This window comes from Ovis aries, chromosome 5 (assembly GCF_016772045.2).
Source record: "Ovis aries strain OAR_USU_Benz2616 breed Rambouillet chromosome 5, ARS-UI_Ramb_v3.0, whole genome shotgun sequence".
Taxonomy (NCBI): domain Eukaryota; kingdom Metazoa; phylum Chordata; class Mammalia; order Artiodactyla; family Bovidae; genus Ovis; species Ovis aries.
Window position 1 is genome coordinate 29,345,010 of NC_056058.1, and position 27,538 is coordinate 29,372,547.

The 27,538-nt window shown below is 41.0% G+C and overlaps 1 protein-coding gene and 1 long non-coding RNA gene across 2 annotated transcripts in view; one reads left to right on the forward strand and one right to left on the reverse strand.

Annotated features, from left to right (window-relative positions):
- Positions 1-938: 938 nt before the first annotated feature.
- Positions 939-27,538, reverse strand: part of LOC101111962 (zinc finger protein 474) — a 62,673-nt gene continuing 36,073 nt past the window's right edge. Inside the window, exons 3-4 of the mRNA XM_004008680.6 lie at positions 8,839-9,019; positions 939-6,165 (exon numbers count right to left, since the gene is read on the reverse strand). Coding sequence (XP_004008729.1) covers positions 6,014-6,165; positions 8,839-9,019 — 333 coding nt within the window. The 3' untranslated portion in view covers positions 939-6,013. The remainder of the gene's footprint in view (positions 6,166-8,838; positions 9,020-27,538) is intronic.
- LOC114114859 (uncharacterized) lies at positions 12,891-25,578 on the forward strand. The gene is made up of 3 exons (XR_003589404.2): positions 12,891-12,975; positions 23,989-24,045; positions 25,497-25,578. It is a non-coding gene; the product is annotated as an uncharacterized LOC114114859 (long non-coding RNA).

Below are 27,538 nucleotides of genomic sequence, written 5' to 3' on the forward strand. Positions count from 1 at the left end.
AATAAACTTGTCTTATTACAGCTGCTAGAATATTTTGGTCTGTTTGTTACAGCACTTAGCCTACCTTAATACCAGCTGTAAGCAGAAATCTAATTAGAGGTGCCTCTACTCAGATGTGGAGTTAACAGAGGTCTGTGTGGTTGGGAAGGGTCATTATGGGTCAAGGAGCAGCCCGCCCAATCCCCATGCCCTTTTGACTTCCATTCCAACATTTTGTCTAAAATTTCACCACATGGATTTCATTACTTTGGATAAAGACACACTTCTAGGAAATGTCTTTTAAAATAACCATGTCATCTGAAGGAGACAGCACATTAAACCATCAGCCGCCGTGAATCCCTTAGTGTGGATGACTTTCTCAAGTTTCTTTCCAGTGAAATACCTGGTGAAAAGTCGAGAAGGGGCTACGGGAGAGGAATGTGGAAGGGTAGACTGGGAGAAATGGAGGGGTATCTGGAGGGTGGAGCACCTCGGTTTCTTTTCTCTAGGAGAAACAGAAGTCTCGGCAGTCGTGGGTGGAAGATTAGACAGTAAGATCCAGGAGAAAACTTGAAAGGATTAGGAGGAAAGAGTTCAAGATGTTCCAAGATAGGACATGAAGGCACTTAAGGCAAACATCTTGCTTGACAATTTGCCTGATGCCGGTCCTCGAATCAGGTACTTAGAGCACATTTCTTTGACGGTTCAGCCTGCTCTTAAGATCTGCCCATGGCCTCTCAGAAAGTCCCAGTAAAGATCATAAGAGAATGTTGAGATTTAAGCCATACCTGCACTTTTAGCATTCGAACATTTTGACTGTTCTTCAGTTAGTACCTTATTTAGAGATTCCCGTAACTATAAACTTCTATCATTTCAGATTATACAATTATTTTCTTTTCATGTTCATGGAAAGGATGAGGTCATAGGGTCATTGGCATGAAAAGTCAGTTGCCAAATAATTCAACTGCATTTGTCCATTTATTATTTTTTGAACAAGTGTGTACATATACCAGAGTCACTTATGATTTAAAATATTAACAGAACATTAAAAATTGGCATCCAGACTTTGAGCATGTTGTGAAATAGCTGTGTATTTCAGGAGTGACAAATCTTGGAGCCAGTTTTCGCTGGGCTCTCTGACCCTACTGGCTTTGGTTACAGTGCCCTCTCACTAATGCAAGTAGTGGAGATGGCCAGTGTCCCATATGAATTTAAGGACTCTACTTCTCAATAGGAGGTTTGGCCTTTTAATCCACATACAGTAACACCTTGTTTTAGTGTGCTTCGCCTATTTTACTTCTCAGATATTGCCTTTTTGTTTTGTTTTGCAAGTTAAGAGCTTGTGTCAACCCTGTGCAAGTTAAGAGCCTGTGTCAAGCAAGGCTATTGCTGCCATCTTTCCAACAGCGTTTGCTCACTTTGTGTCTCTGTGTCGTGTTTTGGTAATTTTTGCAATATTTCAAACCTTTAAAAATTATTATTATATTTGTTATAGTGATCTGTGGCCAGTGATCTTTGATGTTTTTATTGTAATTGTTTTGGCATTTGGGTATTTTAAAAATACCGAACATGTACATTGCTTTTTTAGATATACTACTACTGTACACTTATAGACTACAGTGTAAACAAATTTTTCTATGCATGAAAAAAACAAAAAAATTCTATAATGTGCTTTATTGTGATAGTCACTTTATTGTGGTGGTCTGGAACCAAATGCACAATATCTCTGCAGTCTCCCTTCAGATGTTTCTATTAGCTGTCTGTTGCTGCCATTATAGACTACAAACTTAATGTATTCAGCCGCACACATTTATTTTCTTACATTTTTGTAGGTCAGATGTTCCACCCTGGACTCACCAGATAAAAACACATTGTTGGTGGGGCTGTGTTTCTTACTGAAGGCTCCAGGGGAGAAAGTGTCCCCTTGCTCATTCAGGTTGTTGGCAGAATCCAGTTCCTGTGGTTATAGGACGGAGGTTCCAGTTTCTTTGCTGGCTGCCTGCTGGGGCTACCCTTAACTTGGAGAAGCTTCTCTCTGGTCGCTGCACGTAGCTCCCCACATCTCAGAACAGGCCACAGGGTACGGGATACTTCTTATGCTGTCATCTCTTATCCTCTTTCTTTCTTATCCTACTATTAATGACATGATAATATTGGGCCCATCCAGATAATCCAAGATACTCTCCCCATGACGACGTGCATAACCTTAACTACATCTGCAAAGGTAACATAGCGTGTAAGGTAGTACATTCTTAAGTTTGGGGGACTAGGGGCCAACATCTTTGGGGCCATTACTTTGCTGAAAACACACTCAGTTAAGTATCACCTGAAAAACATTGGTCTATAGCTGATGAGTGTGAATCAATGATGGGACCTAGCCCTCATGATGTCTAGGCCAGGTTTCACTTGTTCACTGTAGTTGCTTTATAGCCATGTGGGTTTAATCTCATATTTCCAGAAGTAGAATTAAAAGGCATCAGAGGCACTCTGGAATCTTGTGTTCCCATCACCTCTCCCCATCACATATCCAAAAGAACAGTAGTTGAAACAAAGACCATTCGGATTCAATCTTAGCAGGTTTTCAGCTCAGTGTACCTGGGTGTGGAGGATAGAAGACTTCATTATACTTTTCCCTGCAAGTGTTATCTATTGAATATTTTCATAACAAAACTTAAAATAACTAAGCATAAAACGGTACCCTCCTATGCTAAATTAGCAGTGCTTTTCCTGGTGTAATTCTCTCTGCCCAGTTTGACCCCCGCTGGAACCTCAGCTGCTCTTCATATGTGCTGCTTCTTCCAAGTGCAGGAAAACCTCATTTCCATCTCTGGCCACAGTGCTCGCAGAGAGCAGGCAGGGCCAGCAGAAACAGGCACGGCCTCTCATGTGGGCCAGACAGAGAGTCAGGAGGGAAGTAATAAATGATAAAGGAGGGTGGACCATCGCCAGAGCAAGGGAAGGGCCCCCTCAGGGTTGAGGAAGGAAAGGGCTGAACTTCCTGTCCTGGCCTGGTATGGGATTAAAGCCATATGAGTTGGTTTAGATGGGGTGTAAAGAAGAAACACTGCTAATGTCAGAAGCAGAGAAGTCTGGAGAAACCAAGTGCCGTTTTCAGGCTTTTAGGAGAAGGAAGACTTTGGATATTTGCCCTCTTTCCCTTGCCTGCTCACAAATGGGTCTGCCTGTCAGTCACAGCTTCTTTTTCTGAGACTCAGGCCAATATTCCCCAGGCTGATGTCATCTGGGGGCTTCCTTGGAGATACTGGGACCCCACTGGGAAATACTTCCAAGGTTGCCTGAAGAGGAGGTCCCACAATGGAGCTCTAACAGATCTCCATGTTTACTCACCGGAGGATCATAGCCTCCTCCAAACCCCTTATTAGGACAGGCTTGTTCCATCTCCAGGGTTCCCTTCTGATAATACATGCCCTGCACCACTAATGAGGGTTCAATGTGCAAGTGAGCATCAAGAAATCTTGGAATTCTTCCCATAATCTCAACTAGAGGGGAATTCAATTAGAGATTGTGCCACACCAGTTTCCAGAGCTGAAAGGGAACTGTGTTGTTACTGATGTCCGGAATACCATTACATCCCAGCATCCCAGACCAATAACTGCCTGAGCCAGTGTAAGAGCTCCAAGGACCTTCATCTAGTATCTGCTCTTCATCAGCAAGGAGACTGTCTATGGGAACCATTTCAAGGTTCAAATTCACAGCTCACGGATGTGCCAACCATTGTTAAAGAGATCATTTCTCTTTGAGTGCAAGTATCTGCACAGCTGTCAATGAGTTGAGGGAAGGACAGATGGTAAAGAGCAGATGAACTCTTTCCCATTGATGGCGAGACTTCAGTGTGACTTGGTGAAAGACGGGAACCCTTGGATTGATGTCAACTTTCTCCACATTTGATACCCTGCAACATTTGCAGGGCAGCTCAGGTGGAGCAGGTGGAAGCCCCTCGGTCAGCACTTTGATGTTCCTCAAGCTTTTCCTTGTGGGAGTAGTGCCTCCTATAAGAGCTCATTTCTTTCAACCACTTCAAGAACTCAGATTTAATAATCCCTACAGATGAGGTAGTTTTGTTTTTCCCAAGCTTTGAAAGCAAAGGGCCCAAGAACCTTTATGACCCCAATGGCCATTCATTTTAAAGTTGAGGCCAGAACTCTTTCTTTATTTCCCTTGCATCTGACTTCTGAACATTATTAGCAGAACGCAGAAGTGGCTTTTGGAATACAATGCAATTCAAACTATACTCTGAATTCGGCAAACTGTTTTCACCTCGGTTTAAGATAAATCCAGACTAGCAGCTGAACTGCAAACATCCTAATTCCCTTAGTTCCTAAACATTGTACAAAACTTTCTCCATGTATCAGATCATTTGTGTTGGAACAGTCAGTTTCATTAATGGCGGCATGCGGCACACAAATGGCAATGGATGAGATTTTGGGTTTGCAAGTCTAGCAGTCTCAAGTCTGCTTCCTGACTCCAACCCCTTAACTCAAGCTCAGTGTGACCTTGAGTTGGCTATTCTAGTCCAAGTATCAGTTTTCTCATGTGTAAAATAAGGATTATATCTATTTGAAGGATTGCTGTGAGATTTATATAAAGTGATATACAGAAAGCACTAGACACATTGCCTGATCCACAGTACATGCTCTACATATTAGATGTTATTGTCATTTTTGTTAACAAAATAAAAGAACTAAAGCATCAACTACAAGTCATTGAAGGGTCTCTTTTACAAGATGTTAATCTTTTGGGGGATATCTAAAAGACTTAAAAAAATAGTTTATCTCTTGCTTCCTTCAGAATAGGCAGGAATAACAGAAAAATTAGCACAATTTTCCTAATCTAGCCTTTTACAATAGGCAGATGTATGACCAAATTATTAGGTCAAATGAATTTGCTTGTATAATTTGGAATTCACTGCGCTGTTTAAGGTCATGAATGCAAGGTTTGCAGGAACCTGGTGGATCCGGAATGGCCCTGAAATTCAGCCATTAAATGAACAAAGAGATCAAGCAAAACTGCTGGGAGTCCAGGCAAGGCAGCACTGCCCGGGGGAGCAGAATTTCCTGGGCAGAGCCCCTCCCTGGCACTGGCCTCCTCCCAGGAGAGCCCCGCCTCTCTAAATACACATTCAAGGACTCAAATCCAGAGCAGCTGCACAAGCCACTTTCTGTGTATGGACCCTGGGTGGAGAGGCACGGAACTTGCTGGCAGGCTTTTTAGACCTCAACAATAAAGCACCTATGAGGCCCGAGGAGGGCAGAGGAAAGGAATTCTCGCTGGACTTCTTCGCTAGGTGGAGGGAGCCGGTTTCCACAAGGTGATGAATCACACCCAGCGATCTCCCAGCATACGAGGCTGGTGTTGATCCTGAATCTTCCTTGCAGCATTTCTCACCGAGGGAGTAAGCGTACTATACGGTTCTGGTGTTTTAAGCCCTTAGCTCTTTTTTGATATATCTCTCCTGTTGAACAGTTTTGTACAGAAAAGAAGAATTCCAGTCACTGAGTCGATTAAAAAACATTTCCCTGGATCAGAAAAAGCAGGGAGGGGCACGTTACTTCAGAAAGCACAGGGATGGGAGGGAAGCCAGTTTTTCTCGGGACTGAAGAGTTGCCTGAAGTCACCCACCACTAAAATAATAGTCCTAAGCGGTGAGGTTCAGAATCTTGTTCGGGGAAAACAGACCAGATGAAAAAATGGCAACAGCTGGCTCGGAGATTTCCTGGAGATGAAAATGCCAGCTCTGAAGAGGCGCGGCCACGTGTCATTCTGTCCGAGCACCGTGTCTCATGAGAGGCCCGCGGCGTGTCTGGGCACACGCACGCAGCTGCTTGTTAAGAGCGGTGACACAGCGGTCAAGGCAGGCCACCAGAGCACTGAGCTGGGCGTCCTGTGCTCATGGCCTTTGGTCAATTCTAGTTCTTCTTCCCCAACTCCACCCCCACTTTTACTCCTTTCCACCATAACCCAACTCCTTCCCAGGGATTTAATGCCTGTAACTCTTTCGTAGGGAGAAAGGGCTTTACTTGGCGACTTTTGGTTTACAGGATCGTTGGTGAACAATCAGTCTGTCTGGCAGGAAGGTACGCCCACAAATATTACAGGGAACCAACTGGCTCTGGGCGCTTGTCCAAGCAGCTTCGTTTAAGGCATCGAGATCATAGAAACCCTTGGCTGAAAAGTTAAAGAAAAACAGAGGGCAAAAAAATAAAAAAAGAACAAAGAAAGAAAAGAAAAAGAAAATGGGAAAATGGATCAGTTTTCATTCTGGAGAACCATACTCTCCTTTTTATGGAAAGTATTTTCAGGAAATACCTGTTGACTGAGGCTTTTAAACAAATTATATTACTTTTGCCAAAAAAAAAAAAAAAAAGTGCTGCTCAGTCTTTTAAGGGCTGAGAACTGTTAGCTCTGAATCAGAGGTTTTTCAGTCCTTGAATTTTGAAAAGGGGAAGACATTGTTTTATGTGTTGTGATATGCATTCTTCACTAATTATTAACATCTTTGTTTATGCATTGTTATCTTGCAAATATAACTTTTGGCTTTCTTTCAGTTGACTCCATAAGCTTTCAAAAGAAAAAGAACATGTCTCTATCTTCCTCTTCTGTAATCTTTCAGAATGTTTTTCGAGGCCACAACTGACAGTGAGAGTGAATTTAAGACAAATTATATCCCCCAAATTTATCATTTCTTTATGGCCATAAAGTCAGAGATTCTTTAAGTAATTAAAGTGAAGAATGCAAACAGGATAGTTAAGCTGACAAAAAGAAGTGTCCTTAAGAAAGCAACAAAGACAGCTGAGAGATGTAAAATCTCCATTGACAGAGCATAGGAAAAAGGGCATATGGGTTTATTTTAGAGAAACAGTGTGGGATTTAACTTTAATAAAACTTATTTAAATAGAATGGCTTTGGTACACTAAATTGACTATGTCTTAGAATTTCCCCAAAAAAGCACCCCCTCAAATGTAGCCAGGCACTCAAAAATATATCACATAGCTTTTAAAAAATTAATTTCACAGCATATATTTTTTTCATTAAAGCCCAGGCAATTCTCATATGATTTTTGTATCTAGTGGTTCATAAAAATGTAGCCAATGTTAGATTCTTTAACAAGTCTACTAATGTTCTTTTTCTTTTTATCCTCCATGGGAAATTAAACTCTAGCACAATAGAACCATCTAGTATTTCTCCCTTGGATAAAGGAAGTGTCACTATATATGCAGGATATGAATGTATATTTTGAGTGCTTTAAACCAGTTAAAAAAAGAATGGTACTGACTTTCTCCTTACTCATGAGTTTTAATATGGGCTCAAAAATTCCCAAGTATTCATGGAGAGTTGAAGATGAGTCATTACATTTCTAAAAGTTTTAGTGCCTTTACTTTGGAGTGGGAATTCTCTTCACCCAGAGAGGAAGGGCACCCTCAGAAAGAACAGTTACATGGAGCCAAGAGGAAATTGCAATTATAGGAAAGTGCAATTATAGGACCTGGCTTTTCCATTTGTAGCCAATCAAGAGATTGGTGAACCCCCCCAGGGCTTTCAAACCAGTAGTTTCTCTTCTCTCCTATAATTGTGATAACTCTGCTCAAGCAGAGAAAGTGATAGAGATCAGGAGTGAAGGAAACAGATTTTTTATCAGTTGAGAAATGATGGGAAGCAAGTCTCAAAGAGGTAAACAATCTCTTTGTGAGCAAATGCTCTAATTTCAATAGATAGATATTTTCATCTCGAGCTCTTTTCCGAGCATGCAGAGTTCTCCTTTTGGCAAGGACTTTGAGTAGTTGAGTTCTGGTAGCTTAGAACTTTATCACGACAATCTAGATTCCACTCTGGGAGCTATTAGAAAACTCTCTTTGGGTCACATGTCTAACGAGTGCTCTGAGATAATTGGTGCTAAATGGCTTCCAAGGTACCTTCTGGATATGTAAATCTATGATTCTCTTACATAAAGAGAATCAATTAACTGAATGATACTTCTCTTAAAACCAAGAATGGTTTTCCTTTGAGAGGAATCATGGGATCAACTGATAAAATGACAATCGTAGGCGATGACTAAGTCTGAGCTGGCATGGCAAATTCTCTGAACTTCTTCATTCTCACCCTGAATAAGTAAGTATAGGGCTCTGTAATGAGGCCCCACATGACAGTTTATGAAGTTCAGGTTTCATATGGCCTGTGCAGTGCTTTACAAAGTATTCACTGCAAAATTTTAAAAATCTGGACATTTCATATAGAAGTCAAGATTTCCAATTTCTTTCGTATTATTGAAAGATACATCACAGTGAAGTTAAGGCTAAGTTTCTTAAGAATAACAACAGCTGGCATTGGGTAGCAGCCGTGTCCTTTGGAGAGAGGCAGTGCTCTCAGTTCCCCATGATTCCCACCTTCCCCTTTTCCACACATGGACAAATGTGCTCAATTGTGGAATCTGACCAGTGGACCTTGTAAGCATTTCACTTTGGAACCCCTGATCTTTGAACACTAAAACACATTCATATTTGAAAGCATGTTTCTAGATGTCCCCAGAGGTTAAGCTTCTCATTTTTACAGTATTGTGTTGGATAATATATGAATATAACTTTTGGGAAATAGAGCAATTTTTAGTGAGTCCCTCTCCTTGCGCAGTTTGCCAGGATATAGCGTCTTTGTGTCTCAGCATCTGAAAACAACACTTTGGTCAGGCATTTCGGAACTGTTTTTTCTATTGGCCACTGTTTTGTGGCCAAGACAGTAAATGTTGCTGATGTCAGTTGCTTGAGCAAGTAATAAAAGAATAGCTCTGCTCTTTTAAGTTTAGAGAGAAAAGTCTTCTGTTATACAATCAAGTCTTTTAAAACTTACCAGTAATGGTCCTGACTTCTGGTTTCTTTGGTTCTGGTCTCCTTAGCTCTTTAGGCAACAAGTTGTTTTCATTGTGCCATTTTTTCAGACATTGTGGCTCATGAATGGCAATCGATTTTGTTCCATATTCACGACCACAAATATAGCAAACAACTGTTGGTGGACGTCTTATCATTGTTGGCTGCAAGTAATACAAAATGCCTGTTAGCAGGTTTTGAAATTATACCTTTACATTATACTACATTTAAATTAGCTAGAAAAATCAATACATTTTTAAAAATCTAAACATTTTGGTGAGATTAACCTTTTTAGCAGCTGAGATAAAAATATACTGTCTGAGTGATTGAGGTGGGGGTGAAGATGTTGCTTTGGGAGGAGAATAGGAAATGAAGAACTAGCCAGAATTTTACATATTGGTACTTTATAAAAGGTATTTTCTCATTTTATAAATACTGATTGATTGTCTTCTGACTATTCTCCATGCTGGGAGAACACAAAGATAGATCAGGTATGAATCGTCTTCTCAGTACATCAATATGCCTGAGAAATAAAGTAATAAATGTCCTTACAGGCACAGAGAGACTTTTTAACAGACACTGTTGTAGCCTCTCTCTCATTCCTTTATGTAAAATGCTTCTGCTGCACCTGTGATTGTCTGCCTTTTTTGATCTGGCACAGACTTCACCTAGAGACAGGACAACTAATCAATTACAGATGGGAGTTGGTGGATAAAGACCCAGCTTGCCCACTTAGGCTGTTTCCTCCAGAAGTCCTCAGTGGGACTGCACCACAGTTACTCATTAACACACTTCCTTCTCTTCCCTGTTTCTTCTTTCACTACTTGACTGGGGTTTCTGGGATCACCTGCCCTCTTAACCTTTGTTTCTGGAAGAGCCAAATCTAAGGGAGATTTACGTATGTAACCCAATAGGGAGTTTCTGCTTCTGTCTAGGATATAGAACATTACAAGAAACACTTCTCCCACCTCAACAATGAAAACAAATCAGAAATTTTTGAGCCATTGGATACTCAACATTTCAAGGTAAACTAATGAACCAAAAAACACTGCCTCAGTTTAAGGGTGGATCAGCAGAAACAAAACAAAACCTCCCACACTCCAACTTTACAGGAATTAGAAACAACAGTCGGTCTGCCACAGAAATAAGGGCAGGACAGCTGTATGAACTCTTCTGATGTGCAGCATCCAGGTACCATCTATATTAACTTTCCCACCCACTGGGTCTTACACCTAGCAATGGGGTGACAGTACACCACCAGAGAGAGGCAGGAGCATTGAGAGAAACCCTCACCAATTCAGGAACATAGGGCTGCCTAACTGTGATGGTAAAGCTAGAGAATTAGGCCATGTACTAATCCTAGATAAAAGCATACTATACAGATATATCAAAAAAGACATATATGTGACACATATGTGTGTGTATTTTTGTACATATATATGACAAAATTGCTTTGGACCATGGCCTCTTTAAAGGAAAATAATAAAAGAATATGGAATTTATATTCTCTTTAGTATAAAGTCAGAGTAAACAAGAACACAAATTATAGGGACTAAAATTGGAAATAGATTGTCATAGAATTCTTAGATATTTTTCTTAATTTTTTAAACATAGAATGTAACGTGCTAAAGATGCATGTTTTAGTGTCTATGCAACTGCTGCTGCTGCTAAGTCGCTTCAGTCGTGTCCGACTCTGTGCGACCCCATAGACGGCAGCCCACCAGGCTCCCCTGTCCCTGGGATTCTCCAGGCAAGAACACTGGAGTGGGTCGCCATTTCCTTCTCCAGTGCATGAAAGTGAAAAGCGAAAGTGAACTCGCTCGGTCGTGTCCGACTCTTTGTGATCCCATGGACTGCAGCCTACCAGGTTCCTCCACCCGTGGGATTTAATAACCACTACAGTACAAAATCATGCTAAGAGGCATAAGTAAAAAAGTCAATGAGAAGAGAGAATTTTTTTTTTAAGGATTAATGGGTTAACCATGACCCAAACAAAGATAAGAAGAGAGGAACAGAGGATCTAAAAATAAAAAAAAAAAAAAAAGGAAAGAAAAATGGCAGAAAGAACAAACATGATTAAAACTCCAAAGTGGTAGATTTTATTCTCTCTATATATATATACATACACACATACATATATCAATAACTGGGGTAAATATAAATGGATCAAAGAACATAGGTTGACCGACAAGATAAAACACAGCAACACTCGATTATATGTTGTTTATGAGAAACATATTTTATAAACATAAAGACACAAACAGATTCCAAGTAAAAGGAAGGGAAATATTTTCATATAAACACTAAGCCAATGAAAATAGTATGACTATATTATTAAAATGCATTAAAGTCAGAGTTGGGAAATGTTGGAAATCTTCTTCCAGTTGTGAAGATCAGGAAAAGCTTTAAGGAGGTAGCATCTGAAGAATGAGCAAAATTTAGATCATAAGGACTGGGAAGGGGCTTCCCTAGTGGTACAGCATATAGGGGTCTGCCTACCAAAGCAAGGGATACAGGTTTGAACTCTGGTCCAGGAAGATTCCACATGCTGTGAAGCAGCGAGGCTCACGTGCCACATGTACTGAGTCTGTGCTCTGGAGCCCATGAGCTGCAACTACTGAGCGCTTATGCTGCAACAGTGGAGCCTGCGTGCCTAAAGCCTATGCTCCACAGCAAGAAAAGGGTCGGCAACAAGGACCCTGTACACTGCAGCAGAGAGTAGCCGCAGCTCGCCACAACTAGAGAAAGCCTGGGCAGCAACAAGGAGCCAGTGCAACCAAAAATAAATAAATACAAGTTGAAAAGACTGGAAAGGACGGAGAAAACTTTTGGATCCATGCATGAGCAAAGCCCCATGGACAGGAATCTGGAGGTGATTACAGAGAATTGTGAATAATTCAGTTTGCCTGATCCTCAGTCTAGCACTGAGAACTAGAACCAAACAAGTAGGCTACAGCCATGCTGTGAACAACTTTGAATGCTATGCGAAGATCTGGATTTCGTTTTGTAAGTGATAGGAAGCAGAGAGGCAGGGAAATAGCCTGTAACTTCAATTCAGGAAAGTTTGTGTGGCTGTAAAGTGTCTCAGAGAACGAGCAGGGCAGCATATCTATGAGAGCTTGAGCATTCATTGCTCTGTGAAGTGAAAGTTGCTCAGTCATGTCTGACTCTTTGTGACCCCATGGAATACTCCATGGAATTCTCCAGGCCAGAATACTGGCTTGGGTAGCCTGTTTGCTTCTTCAGGGGATCTCCCCAACCCAGGGATTGAACCCAGGTCTCCCGCATTGCAGGTGGATTCTTTACCAACTGATCCACCAGGGAAGCCCAAGTAAATCATGGGTCCAAGAAAACACCAATGTTTTAGTCTAGATGATAGGCAAGATGGTGATGTCAGTTACAGAAAGGGAGAAATTGGAAAAGACAGGTTGGGGAAGGAGAGAAAAGAGATTCTGTCTTGGAACTGTTGAGTTTGACATATTAGTGGAATTTAAACACGAATAAGCCCAGCCAAAATAAGAAACAGAAGCCTATACTTCGGGATTAGTGGGATTCAGAGCTTTTTGCACAGAGAAGAGGTTTAAAACCATAAAAATTCCAGAAGAGGAATATGTAGAGAGTAAGTAGAGAAAAATTCCTGGGAGAATATCTACAATAAGGAGATTGAGCAGGGGAAATTGAAGCCTAAAGAGATAAAGGTTCAAGTTCAAAGTTAAAGAAACAAGGCTTGGAGACAAAAGACTCCATTCACAATTCTGGAAACACTTCTGGTTCCAGAAAGTTGGTATTATTGAATCTGTCAAGTGCTCCAGGAGGTAATGGGTGGTTGAGGAAGGCAGTTAAATGTGGTGGCCAGTAGGTTATGAGCCAGTGACTTTTGATAATTTAGTTCCAATGGGGTGATAAAGAATAAAAACTAAACTGTTAGGAGTTAAAGATTAGGTCAAGAAGAAAAGCACATGTTCAAAAGGTTTGCAGAAAAGGTATTTGAGAAAGAAGTAGAGTTAAAGATCAGCTTTGTCGTTGTTGCTGATGTTAGGATAGGAGTATTTGGAGAGGAGAGCAAGAAACTGTGGTCCTAAGAGAAAAGAGATAATCAACAGAAAAAGCCTCTGAAGAGGTAGGAGGAGATGGGATCAAGGGTGTGGAGATGGGAAAGGGAAAAAGGAAGAAAAATAAAATAGATGGATTTAGAGAAAGGTTATTGTAGAGAAGGGAGGCACTGGTGGAGCTAATATAAAATGAATGTAGTCTTCTAAGTATGAGGCGAAGTAATCTTCAGAGATTCCAATCCTGGGAAATAGGACCATGAAAAATACTGGGAATTAAGCACTGTGGGAAATGTTATAGTGACTCAGTTAGGGGAGAATACTCACTGAATAATGGAAAAGGCCCAGTTAAGTTGAGTTGCAAGAAATTTCGGTGAAATTAAATGACGTTTTTCAATCTTTCTCAAGAAGCCCTGGGTGGCATGAAAGCAGAACCAAATTAAGTTGGTGGTGTGGTCTCCATTGGGGAAATAAAATATGGTAAAGTGTGTGCGTGTTTTAGAATCAGCTTGCTTTTAACAAGACTGTTGGGGGTTACACCTGCAGTGGAAAAAGCACAGGGCGAGGTCAGCATCAGAAGGAAACACGTTTATATTTCTGGATGCCCGAGCAGAAATAACAGATTTGAGATGGGTAAATCTGCAGTGAGTACAGACCAAGCGAAATGGACAGTGGAGTTACTTCCTGGATGATCCGAGTCGTTAAGAAAGCACATTTTTGAGGAAAAATATTTTTATTTTATCTTTCTATACTGACCTATGTGAATATACTATGTTCATCAAAATAATAAAATAGTTCTTTATCTTTCCCTCTTATTGGCCATGTAGCAAAGCCTAACACTTGAAAAGTGACTTTAAAAATATTAGGGGAATTCAAGACCTAAGAGAAAGAATAAAGCAGAAAAAACAGCCAAAACTTCCTTACTATTTGTATATATTTACTTGAAAGACAAATGCAGGTTTTTTAACTTTCAAAATGAGAGGTATTCTTTTGACTTTGAGAATAATGAATTTATTAAAATTACATATGTAAAGTACGAACCTTAACCAAGCATGTAAGCAAAATAAATGGTATGGGTCATAAACGAAGACATTCATGTCACATTGTCATAAGATTTCTCCTGGTAGGAAAAATTAAAAGAAAACAGGCAGACACAGAGGCTAGAAGACATGCACAAAATAACTTACAGGGATGTGGGAGAAAATTAATACCATAACAAGGCTAAGATGTCCTGTATTGTATTTTCCAAAGCCTGCCCCATGCTCTATATTTGCAGTTGAACTGCAGTTGAACTTGCAACATACTCCGTATTCTTAAGTTTCGAGCGTTTTACTCTTAAAGCCATGCTCCAGGGAAGTGCAAGCAACCCAGACACACAGCTGAAGAGAAAAATCCATCCCCATGGGTCTGAATGGAGATAAGAGAACCTCTTACGGTTCATTAATTTCACAACTGTCAGTCTGAAATTTCAGAGAAAGCTGAAAAATCAGCTTGCGATTACTGCCTCTGCCCTATTTGCCAAGGTTTTACTCTTCAACCTCTTTATACTTTCAGACAGAAGTCGATGTGTGGGGGATTGAGAAGAGAGGAAGAAGAGACCAAATTACAGGTGGAAAGAGTAGAGGCCCCTTCTTGGCTAGTGTGCTACTGTGACTGGCATAGCTGAGCGAGGCAAGGGTGTGGGAAGGTGTGCCCAGGGGGCTTGTATACATGGGTACTGCCAGGGCCAGCCAACTCTAGGAAGTGTAATGAAAGGGGGAGTGTGGCAAAGAGGAAGCCAAGCTGTCTAAATTTTCTGCAGAGCAAGGGCTTAGATTAACAGTTTTCCTGTGAACACCGTATTTTGGGGATAAGGCATGATTTTTTAAAAAGTTAATCTCTGAATCGATCTGAATCGGTGAATCTGATATGAACTGTTTTAGGGGGGGCAACTAGTGATAAATGCCCCTACACAGCAAGTTTATTAGGGCTCATTGCATTTTGTCCTTCTTGTTTCAGTGTCCTGGGAAAGTCTATTTAGGTTGGATGTAGCCAGAGGCAATTGAACACTTCAGGGGAAGTTTTCATATGTGTATATTTCTTTCAACTAACTTTCATATGTTTTTAATCATTTTGCTGGCCACTATTGGAATTATTATTCTATTTTCCATGCAGCATTTTTTTTTCTCTTTAGTTAATGTCTTTTCTCTGTCGGGAATGCCTCATGTTCCATCTTTTAAGCCAAGACTATGCAATGCAAAGGGAAGTGGACATTTAACAGCTTTCCTCCTGATCAGTGTAGATGACCTGTCATCCATCCATTTGTTTTTAGTTTGCAATATCACCGTTGAGTCAAAAGGGAAAGAATAAGGATCTAGAAGAGAGCGGTTTAGTGGATAACCTTGAGAGGTGTTGATAGAAGAGGAATGGACGTAGTTCCAGAAAACCTAGACTAGAATACCTATTTCAAATCATTTCAAATAGTTTTCAATGACCTCCCTAAGTGTTCAGGCAGAAAGAAAACCACAGTGAACCACACAACTAAATAGCTAATAGAGCTTATAAAAGGACACATGATAACTGGTCAGAAGGAAAAAAATAGTCCTAACAGTAAATAGTATTGCATGAACCTTAATGAAAGAGATATTAAAAACTGAAGCAGAAGTTATTATTGAGGCTTTCCAGGTGGCACAGTGGTAAAGAGTCCGTCTGCCAATGCAGGAGATGCAAGCGATGCTGGTTTGATCCCTGGGTTGGGAAGACCCCTTGGGGTAGGAAATGGCAACCCACTCTAGTATTCTCACCTGGGAAATCCCATGGACAGAGGAGCCTGGCGGGCTACAGTCCAGGGGGTTGCAAAGAGTTGGACATGACTGAGTATACAGCACACACACAAATGTATTACTAGCAGTTTTACAGAGGATCAGAAACGCTCTACACTTGGTCATTTCTTATATTAATCACACAGTAAATACTAAGTAGTAATAAGTGAAATTATAGTTGTGTGGTGTTATTTATAGGAAAGTTAGGAGAACGTTCTCCAATGATGTAACTTTGGGGAGATTTGTTGTGAAATATCAATTAGTAACATATATGGAGCCATTAGCCCCTTTGAAAATCTAGTGGTGGAATGGCCATCTCCCCAGAAATCGTACATGCATGGAGAACCATGGATATGACTTAGAATGACAGGTGGACTCCCTAAAGCGCATCCATTAGTCCCATGAAGGGAACTGTCGGGCCTTTAGTCAGAGCCAAACTTTCCCTTTCAAATAGATGCTCCTTTGTGCAAGGCATCATTTGGCGCCATTTAAATGCCTCAAAAAGTACTGAGTGGAAGCCTGCAAGAACTTGCGAAATATACCACCTCTGGCTTTAGGAAGATCTTAAGTTCTGCTTTGTGTAAAACAGTCCCTAATGTACCTGTTGTCTTGACTAATATTAACAGTGTCCTCTTTTTACTCTCTGAAATGTCCCTGTTTGGTCAATAAACTACACAGACACTTTTGAAAAACATCAATTCATAAAATATAAGCAATCAAGAGATGAAACCAAAACAGCAAAAATAAACGTAGAAATATTGAAACTGTGAAACCATGTGGAGAAATATGAATTTATAAGACTGGCAGTGAATCCATTTAAACACAGAACTAAGGTAAAATGACTATAGAAATTATGGTTAGAAAAGAGAATAGAAAAGCAACATGTCTTGACAATAATACCTTACAAAAATTGATGAGGGAGGGAGAGGTGAAAGGAGGCTAATGATACTAGATTCTCTGACTTTCATGGCAAACAGTCAATTAAATCAGTGTAACATTAAAATATGGAGTGAAAACTGAAAACAAATTCTTTAATAATTTATCTTTGTTTTTTAATGTTGGTGGGTCCTTTAAAAACTAACACTCTTTTAGTGAAGAAAGATTTTTCTGAAGTTCAGCAATGAACTTCAGCCAAATGAAGTTTCATTTGGCTCTTATTGTTGAATTCAAGTAAAATTACATATAGTATCTTCATCAATAATAACTTTGATAAGATGATCTCACTTCAATGAAAATATGCATGTCAATATGTTACTTACATAGAGAGATGTCTGGAATGATATTCACTAAGGTCAACCTAAATTGTAGGTAATTTTTATGCTAATTTTATACTTTTATAACAGCTTGAATTTTTATAATGAACTTGTGTCATTTTTATAATAATAATAAAACAATAAAAAATATCAACTTCAGAGTCAAAACTTAGGCAGAGTTTAGGTAATAAAATCAGTTCTAAAAGGAAAAATCAAGTGGAGTCCAAATTACTTTCTGAAATGACTGATGAGGATGATATTTAAGGTGTTGTATATAATACAGTTTAGTAATAGAACCAATTAGTAATTGACATTAAAATTAACATTAGGAATGAATACAGCTTTGCATAGAATAAAATCAATATACAATGCAAAATAAAAATATTGACTATCTTAATTCACATTATTCCAATAATGCATCTTATTTTGTCAATCGTTTATAGTTGAATATATTAGTTAAATGCTTGCATGATGCAACTTAACTGAAATCCTAGAATTCAGTTACAAAGGCCTGGAGAAATAATCTGAACACAAGATTTAGCACAAGTCTGTTTCTACCATAACATAAGACAGCTCTTCCTGATAGTTTTATTGTATTCAGACTTGTTTCCCTGGCTTGCTTGCATTCACCAAAAAATGAATTCACAAATAACTGGATGAGACTTGTAGGGTATGAGCCATCTTACGTTGAAAAGTGGCAGCCAAAAAGTTGGTTTGGGGGATGCATGGGCTGAACCATTCCTTGGGGCCTATGTTGCTGGCTGTGGCTGGACTGAGAAATCATTGTCTAACATTCAGCCTCCCAAATGCTTGCCCACCCTGTGCCTCTAAAAGGTCACAGGTATAATTATCTACCTGCTACCGGGGAACAAAGGAAGCTTCCCACATTTGCACATTGGAAGGCTGCAGTTAGCTGGATTTATTTGCTGTCATTGAAGTATCTGGCTTGCTGGTTTGGGAGAGGCTATTTTAGTGGGGCTGGGCCAAAGCAGCCATATCGAAATGTAGAGATGTCTTTATTACCAAATATGTATGTAAATAAAATGCCTGGCTCTTTCCCCCAAGTGACACGTTTCACACATTACTTAGAAACAAATACTACTGCAAGTTTAATGGTCCTTTTTCCCCCTTTTAGATTGCATGATAACATCCCTGTAACAACACAGCCTCATGCCCTGTGTTCATTTGTGGACACTGATTAACCTGAGTCAAAAAGAGATCAGGGAAACTAGAAGTGTGGGAATGTCCTGAAAAGGAAACAGTCCTTGTCCCCTGAACCACCACTTTGAGTCAAATAGGAAAAAGTGCCCCACCTTAAGACACTCTCAAACCATCTTAGTTGTGATCATTAATCTGTAATGAGGAAAATCACTAGAAATAATATTTTAAAGTGGTGACCATGGGAAAGCACACACAGGACAATCCTTGCCCTCCTGTCTCAGGACATGGCCTAGAATCGGCCCTGTCTGTTGGTGTGCACTTTGTATCTCTGATGGAGTGTGACTGGTCATGAGCACCGTATGGTCACTTCTGCACACATCTGGGTTGAATCATAGACATATCAACTTCATGAAAGCCAATAAAGCAATTGTTCTAAATATTGATATTGAAGTTGCACTGTGAGCTGAAAGAAACCAGAGACCTCTGCTGGAAACACGGAGGAGACTCAGTCAGCAGATGAGACTGCCACTAGCTGGAAATGCGCTGGGAGGAAAGGGCCGCAACTCAGGAGGGGGTTCAAGTGTAGCCCAGACGCTGCTGTTCAGGAAGAACACTGATTACAGGCCAGGAGCCAGGCACTGTGCTAGGGACAGAATTAGAACTAGCCGTAACGGTGGGAATGATTGCACTTAAATTCACCACTTTTATTTGGGAAATATTTTTAATGTTTTTCCTAAGCTCTTTGCCTGAGGCAGTAAGTCAGGTTGACAGACCCCTAACTGGGGTGCACAGAGCCCATTCCCCTTGAAATTAGTCAAGAAACAAGGGAATAAAGGGACTTGCTGTGTGGAGCAAGCCTTCTTGACCTCTCTGCCCATTGATATGTTTGAACTCACACTGATTAGTTCTGATGATTGTTCTCCAGATGGGAACCTCTCTAGGATCCTGGACTTTATTGTGGTCCTTAAAAATTTTAGAAGCTTTGGATCCCAGATATCTGACCCATAAGAAAGGCCTCACTGTTCTAGAGTCTCCCATAGGTGACCCAGATGGTGTTTGGCAGCTGGCGTGAGTTACCCTCAGCCCTGGCATGAAGCCTGTGTGCCTGGTCCCTGGGCTCAACTACTACACAACTCTGTGGGTCATGTCATGGGTCCTTTGTGACCAGGCTGTCCTCTTTACAGCATCTCACCCAGGCTACACCATAGAACTACCTCCCCTCTGCTTCATATTCTGGATTTCAGACTGTAGACTGATGGACTCAGCACAATTTCAGCCAGTGGACATTCATGTTTTATTTGACTGGCATGATGCTCTTAGAAGTTTCAAATGTGAATATCCCTAGCTGGGACTTACTGTCATGGATACTGTACTCTCCACCACTCCCTATGGCCCTACATGCAGCTGCCAAACCCCGAAAGCATATGAGCCTGTGAATGAGCAGCCTACTTTTCCCACTCTCTCTCCAACTTTGTTGCTGTTCACTCACTCAGTCGTGTCCAGCTCTTTGTGACCCCATGGACTGCAGCATGCCAGGCTTCCCTGTCGTTCACCATCTCCAGAGTGTGCTCAAACTCATGTCCATTGAGTCAGTGATGCCATCCAACCATCTCAGCCTCTGTCGCCCCATTCTCCTCCTGCCTTCAGTCTTTCCCAGCACCAGAGTCTTTTCCAATGAGTCGGCTCTTTGCATCAGGTGGCCAAAGTATTGGAGCTTTAGCTTCAGCATCAGTCCTTTCAGTGAATATTCAGGGTGCCCCACTTATCTCAACAAAAGGTATTTGCTTAGATTTAATTTCTAAGAAATGAGCTAAACTTAGTTAATTTGCATGAATGTGCCAGTGGCTAGACATGGGTTGCTCCTTGTCTAGAAGATCTTTGCATTTCAGCTGGGATTTCCTATGGAATCAGTGCTTTGAGTCAAAGGAATGAACCTGCGGCTCTGGAATTTAAGAAGCAGGGCAGGCACTTTAGAAAACAAGTAGGCAGCAATATATTAGTGATTGTCACACTGAAATGTCCCTGCTCTCTTTGATTATAAGCATGTAGGCAATTTGAACAGAACTTGACAGGCGTCTAGAAACCTATCCTTAGGCAAAAGAAGCCCCTCTATGAAGGCAGGAGAGTCCAAGAGCACAAGAGCACCCAGTAACTGTGCACAACACTCAAATCATTTGCTTGCTGGAGGATTTTTTGCTTCCCTCACTTCTAGCTGGAACCCAGGTTGTCTAAAGCAGGGACCACCCTGCCAAGGCCTGAGGGAATCATTCTGTGGCTGTGTAGCTTTTGAATGGGTGTCATTCCATTCACAGTGTTCCTCTTTCTGCTTGACAAAATGAACATAAAGAATTTGGGCCATAGCTTCTGTTTTCGATTTTCCACACTCCTTATCCCTTCTGTTAGGCCAAATAATTGAAATGTTTGTGGTGAGCGCACAAGACGTATCATAGCATGCAGTAAGGTCAGATGGGGAAATAAGAGGGAGAGCTTTTCTTCCCTACACTTGAGGAAAAAAGAGCAAAACCTCTTAGAGATTCTCGTGTAAGACATGGGGAACAAAAGTATGGCGACCAAGGGAGGATGAGGGGTTGGGATGGACTGGGAGACTGAGACTGGCATTTATGCACTGCTGTGTATAAAAAGCTAACTGAGGACAGATTGTGCAGCAGAGGGACCTCTGCTCAACGTTCTGTGGTGAACTAAAGGGGAAGGAAACCCAAGGAAGAGGGGATGTATGTATGTATATAGCTGACTCGCTTTGCTGTACAGCAGAAATTGACACAATATTGTAAAGCAGCTATGCTTGCTTGAGGGCTCAGTGGCTCAGTAGTGTCTGACTCTCTGCAGCCCCATGCAAGGGAGCCCGCCAAGCTCCTCTGTCCAAGGGATTCTCCAGGCAAGAATACTAGAGTGTGTTACCACGCCCCACTCCAGGGGATTGTCCCATTCCAGGGATAGAATCTGCAACTCTTGTGTCTCCTGCATTGGCAGGTGGATTCTTTACCACTAGTGCCCCTGGGGAAGGAACCATACTCCAAAATAAAATAGGAAGAAATCCTTGTGTATACTCCAATAATGAAAATGTCCAACCAAGAGGCAGCTAACAATTATGAGGCGCTTTCTAAGTGCCAGTCCCTGTAGTAAGCACTTAAGATGATTTATCTTAATACTTCTGACAATAATCCTCTGGATAAAATGCAGTATTCCCATTTTACAAACCAGGAGACTGAGGTATGAGCTGTTAGTAAATGGTAAAGTTGCTTTTCACCCAGACATTAGGTCTTCAGGCTGCCTGCACTGCCACTGTGAAGGGAAGAGGGATGTACTGACATGTGGCTGTTTGTCAGACATGATCCCGGGTTCTTCGCAGGTATTCTCATGTTTAACTCTCTGACTGTGTAGATCACAATAAACTGTTTGATATTCTTAAAGAGATGGGAATACAGACCACCTGACCTGCCTCTTGAGAAATCTGTATGCAGGTCAGGAAGCAACAGTTAGAACTGGGCATGGAACAACAGACTGGTTCCAAATAGGAAAAGGAGTACATCAAGGCTGTATATTGTCACCCTGCTCTCCAGTACTCTTGCCTGGAAAATGCCATGGATGGAGGGGCCTGGTGGGCTGCAGTCCATGGGGTCACTGGGAGTCAGACACAACTGAGCGACTTCAATTTCACTTTTCACTTTCATGTACTGGAGAAGGAAATGGCAACCCACTCCAGTGTTCTTGCCTGGAGAATCCCAGGGATGGGGGAGCCTGGTGGGCTGCCCCGTCTATGGGGTCGCACAGAGTCGGACACGACTGAAGCAGCAGCAGCAGGAGAGTACATCACGAGAAACGCTGGGCTGGAAGAAGCGCAAGCTGGAATCAAGATTGCCGGGAGAAATATCAATAACCTCAGATATGCAGGTGACACCACGCTTATGGAAGAAAGTGAAGAACTTAAAGAGCCTCTTGATGAAAGCGAAAGAGGAGAGTGAAAAGTTGGCTTGAAGCTCAACATTCAGAAAACTAAGATCATAGCATCCATTCCCATCACTTCATTGCAAATAGATGGGGAAACAGTGGAAACAGTGTCAGACTTTATTTTTCTGGGCTCCAAAGTCACTGCAGATGGTGACTGCAGCCATGAAATTAAACTCCTTGGAAGGAAAGTTATGACCAACCTAGAGAGCATATTAAAAAGCAGAGACATTACTTTGTCAACAAAGGTACATCTAGTCAAGGCTATGGTTTTTCCAGTAGTCATGTATAGATGTGAGAGTTGGACTATAAAGAATGCTGAGCGCCGAAGATTTGATGCTTTTGAACTGTGGTGTTGAAGAAGACTCTTGAGAGTCCACTGGACTGCAAGGAGATCCAACCAGTCCATCCTAAAGGAGATCAGTCCTGGGTGTTCATTGGAAGGACTGATGTTGAAGCTGAAATTCCAATACTTTTGCCACCTGATGCGAAGAGCTGACTCATTTGAAAAGACCCTGATGCTGGGAAAGATTGAAGGCAGGAGGAGAAGGGGATGACAGAGGATGAGATGGTTGGATCGCATCACTGACTCAATGGACATGGGTTTGGGTGGAGTCTGGGAGTTGGTAATAGACAGGGAGGCCTGGTGTGCTATGGTTTATGGGGTCACGAAGAGTCAGACATAACTGAGTGACTGAACTGAACTGAACTGAATCTCTTGCTGCGAGGAACTGAGGCAGGGAGAAATCATTTGTTCATAGATATGTGATTCTGAGGCAGGGAGGAATCATCCGTCCACAGACATGTGATTTCACTGTGCATTTGTCTTCTGATTCCGGGTCTGCTTGATTTCAGCAGTTTCTAGAAACATGAGGGGGAAGGTCATCTGTGGTCGGCTGAATATCATGCTCTGCCTTATGGGTTCACAGAGTCAGCCATTGCATGGGATTTGAGAGAAATCCACAAAATTCCTACTTCTGCTCTCTGGACTGCCTCAAAATCTCATTCCTTTGGATTAAACTGCTTTCTCCCCAGATCCTCTTTCAAAATGCAAATAGACCTATGAGAGTTTTCTATGAAGAATTTTATCATACTTCCCCAACCCCCTTCCAACAATATCAAGGGATGGGGGTAGTGAAGGGTAGAAGGGGATGCTGAAAGTGATGAAAGGGAAAGGAGATCCAGGTGACCCAAAGCTGTTCCCAAAGTCAGAACTTTGCCTGTGGCCATTTAAAACAATTTGAAGCAAACTGACTGAGCTTGAAAGTGTATAAACAAGTTTTCATTCCCCCAGGCATGTCCTACATATGCAGAAAGAGTATCAATAGCATTTTAATATATAGGAGCAACTGTGTAGTTCAGTCTCAAACCTCAACAATTGCAGTTTGATTGTCTCAAAACCACTGGTATTTCACGTTTACTTCTAGTGTTTTCAAACAATTCTACCCAAATGTCACATCTGGAAGGATCGTTGTTTGAAATTAAATTGTTTTTGGAAATCACTGGATGCCACGTAAAGGAATTTTCCAATCCAGCCTGTCTATTGGCCAACTATTAAAGAGTCTGCTACATGTGATCTGGGGATTTGTTTTGCTCCTTTCAACAATAAGAAAGACTTGGCCATTCATTTGGAAATGCTGTTAACATTAGAGGATTTTCATGTACCTGATTTTTAAAAACAAACTATTGGTATTTTGAATATATGCTTGGCATTTTAGTTATTTACTTGCTAGTCCTGAGATAACAAAGGCTGAAAACTAAAAGTCAAAGAATGAAATCCAAATGAAAGCTTCTGTTTATGAAAGGAATACAGTTTCTTAGCTAAAGTTTTTTCCTTTTCTTTTTTCTTTTCACATTTGAGATTTTTTTTTTTTTTTTTTTCCCTTCCTGATCCCATGGAAAGCTATTGGCTGGAAAGTGAGGTGTTTTTGGTATGGATTCAACCTCTTGGCAAATTCTGGTAAGAACAACTTTCCCTGAAGAAAATGGGTGTGGCCCTGGCATGTGGTTCCCATGCTCTTCAGTTTGGCTCCAGGCCTGACCTTCATATTCAGATAGCTTCCGGGTCACGGGCAAAATGAAGCAATGGGGGAAGACAGGAAAAACCTAATAACTGGGGCAGGCACTCAGTTTTTCCAGCTTCTAGAGAGAAAAAAAAGGACAGCAAGGGGCACTATCTGACCTGGAACATGGGAGCAGGGCCTGCTTTGTCTACAGCTTGTATACTCGAGGGCCCCCAGCCCTGGGAAAGGCCCAGGAAAGAAGTTTTTCAATGAAAAGAAGAAAGATATCATCTTGGGTATAAGACAGAAAGGATTCTATCCTTAAGAAACAATTTTGTTACTTGTTTGTTGTCTTCTCCTTTCTTATCAGAGTTTTTGATTCCAATCTTTCCCTTTCCTCTCTCTCTCTCTTCCCTCAACCTCTGATTTCCTGAAGCTTTAGTTTGGGACAAGTGATCTCTCTCTGTTTTTACCTTCTCTGCTTAAACAAAGGTAGATGTGAAAGCTGCTTAGGGACTTTTAATGACAGTATCATGGCATCAGAGCTGATCCTTGGAGTAGGATTATTGGAAAATCATTGAGACCCTTCTTCAATTTGCAAGACCTCTTTTTCCCTATAGGGCTTCCCTGGTAGCTTAGTGGTAAAGAATCTGCCTGCCAGTGCAAGAGACACAGGTTTGATACCTAGGTCGGGAAAATGCCCTGCAGAAGGAGATGGCAACCCACTCCAGTAACTCTTGCCTGGGAAATCCCATGGACAGAAGAGCGTGGCAGGCTATAGTCCATGAGGTCACAAAAGGGTCAGACATGACTTAGTGACTAAACAATAAAGCTTCTCTGCCTATAAGACCCTCAGAGAGGTAAATATGTGAAAGAGGCAATGGAATGTAAGAAGGATATAAGTTACATAATAAAAAGGGAAAGTAAAAGAATTAGCCTTATGTCAAATTCTGTCAATGATCTCGCTCTTCATAAAGTTGCACTTGTCCTCACAGCTAGCAGTGAGGGCCTGTTCATAGGACAATTGCCTCCATTTCAATGGAACTTTTTCAAGGTTGTGTCACACTGCTTTTGGTGGAGTTCTAAGAATTTGGGGAGAGATTTTAATTGTTGACCTTGGAATGTGGATTTCTAAGAACTATGTATATCCGTTCAGTCATTACATAAAGGTTTCCTAAGCATCTATCACTAGAAAATGTGGATGTGTGTGTTTGGGACTGGAAGAAGGGAGATGAGGGTAACATGGAGAGGAGGCTTAGGAAGGCGCATGAAATCGTTTAAGCTAGATAAATTCCTTGAGAGTACAGCATATTGTAGTTCTGTTCATTTTAGGCTTGAAATAATATTTGAACTTGTAATATGTATCCTCTCCTTTCACAGAGGTTACAATCAGTATTTTTCTTTACAGAGAAGCAGAAAGACACATACTGGAGCAGAAAGGCAGGACCATCTATTGTTGCTTTCATCTTTGGGCTCTGAGAGAGGTAGCTATATCTATTATGGTCTCTCTCTCTATGGATATATGATATATAATTATAATTTGAGCTTACTTTTAGAAATGAATATGTTTGGCAGAAACCAAAACAATTCTATAAAGCAATTATCCTTCAATTAAAAAATAAATAAAATAAAAAATAAAATTAAATTTTAAAAATGAATATGTTAAGAGTATAATTTGTATAGGTGAGTATTGTTTTCAAATTTCTATGTCAGGAAGCTATATATCAATTTCATTGATGATGCTGTTGCTCTAAAATGTGTAACTCTCACCCTCAACACATATTTCACACACGCTATATACACACACGAGTCCTTTGGTTTGGCTTTGAGAGCCATCAGTGCAGAAGTGAATGGTCTTGTTACCTTAAAGTTGTGCTTAGTTCACCTGAGAGCCGTGGGATCCTAGAATGCTGCCCTGATATGCAGGCATGGTTGGCACCAAGAAAAGATGAAGAAATGGCATGTGGAGCTGGATATTAGTGGCCCAGCTGGCAGCATCATCAAGGGGTGGTTTGTGAGGTTGAGCCTAGTTTTCATGACATCAGCACTGATGAGTCTGAGTAGGTGAACTAGGGCCACTGAAGATGAATATATGAGTAGGAACCACCAGAAGGATCACACTGAACTTTTTCCTACCACTTCCAGAGTTCTAAGTCATTCTTGTGTTTAGGAACCAGAGGCAAATGGTTCTAGGAGCCTTAGTCTTGATTTCAGAAACTTAGTTTAACCGAAGGCATGAACAGACAAAGGACTAAGAAAACCCTTAAGATTCACTTTTCTCTCTCTCTTTACACATCTCTCCTCCTCATCTGATAGTCCTGATAAGCCTACCTGGTATTTCACTGAGAAAATATAAGCTTACATACTGTAGCTTTGCCTTCACTTGCATTCAACCTGCTCCTGAAATAGAGAAACATCCCCTGGTACTAAACCCCTCCACTTCACAGGACAGAACCCCAGCCCTGGTTCCTGTTTCTCCTTCAGGTTTTACATTTGCTTGTATCACCTCTCCTGCTTTTTTTTTAACCTTCCTCTCTCTACTGGCTCCTGATCCAAAATAATCAAATATATTCTACAAGCTCCCATCTTTTAAGGGAGCCTCTCTTAACCGAAAGTCTCTATTTCTAGCCTACCTATTATTTCTCTCCCGATCTCTAAGCCAAATTTCTCAAAACACATCCAATATCACCCATACACTCTGCAGCCCCCCATCATGACTGAATGTGTTCTCTCCAAGTTTGTCAAACTAAATCCACATGGCCAAATCAAATAGATTTTCTGGCATTCACCTTGCTCCATCCTTCATCCCACCTCTGTGCATTGCGTACTGTTCCCCACACCCTTATTCTCCACATTTTCTCCTGTCACAGTGCTCAGGGCACCAAACTCTCAAGTCATTTATCCAGCATTTCCAGTCAGTCATTCTCCAACTCCTTCTTCTCTAACCTCTAAATACTGTAATGCTTCAGGGTCAGTCCTGGGCTGATTTTTCAAGTCCTACACTCATTCTGATGACTTTAAATATATATTAACAATGCACAAATATATATCCCAGCCCACTTCCTCTTTTGAGATTCAAACTTATATATTCAGCCTGACTTATCTAGTTAGATGTCTCACAAGCATTTTTTTTTTGCCAGAAATTTTATTTTTTATTTGGGAAGAAAATAATAAAGTCTTATAGTTACAAATGGCCATAACAAAGAATGATTTTCAATGAATGATAGAGATATAGTATAAATAGATCTCTATCTCCTTGCACTGTCTTAAGATATTATCGTGGCTCAAATCTTCCTCTATCAATGTCTGTTAGTTGTGTGTTTAATAACTTAAGACATATACATTCATCACAAATAAAACTGTCTTTCTACCCCTCACTGGTTACACATTATGCTCTGTGCTTACCCAATCCCGCCCACTCTAGAACTTTCACCATTCTTTCAGACCTAC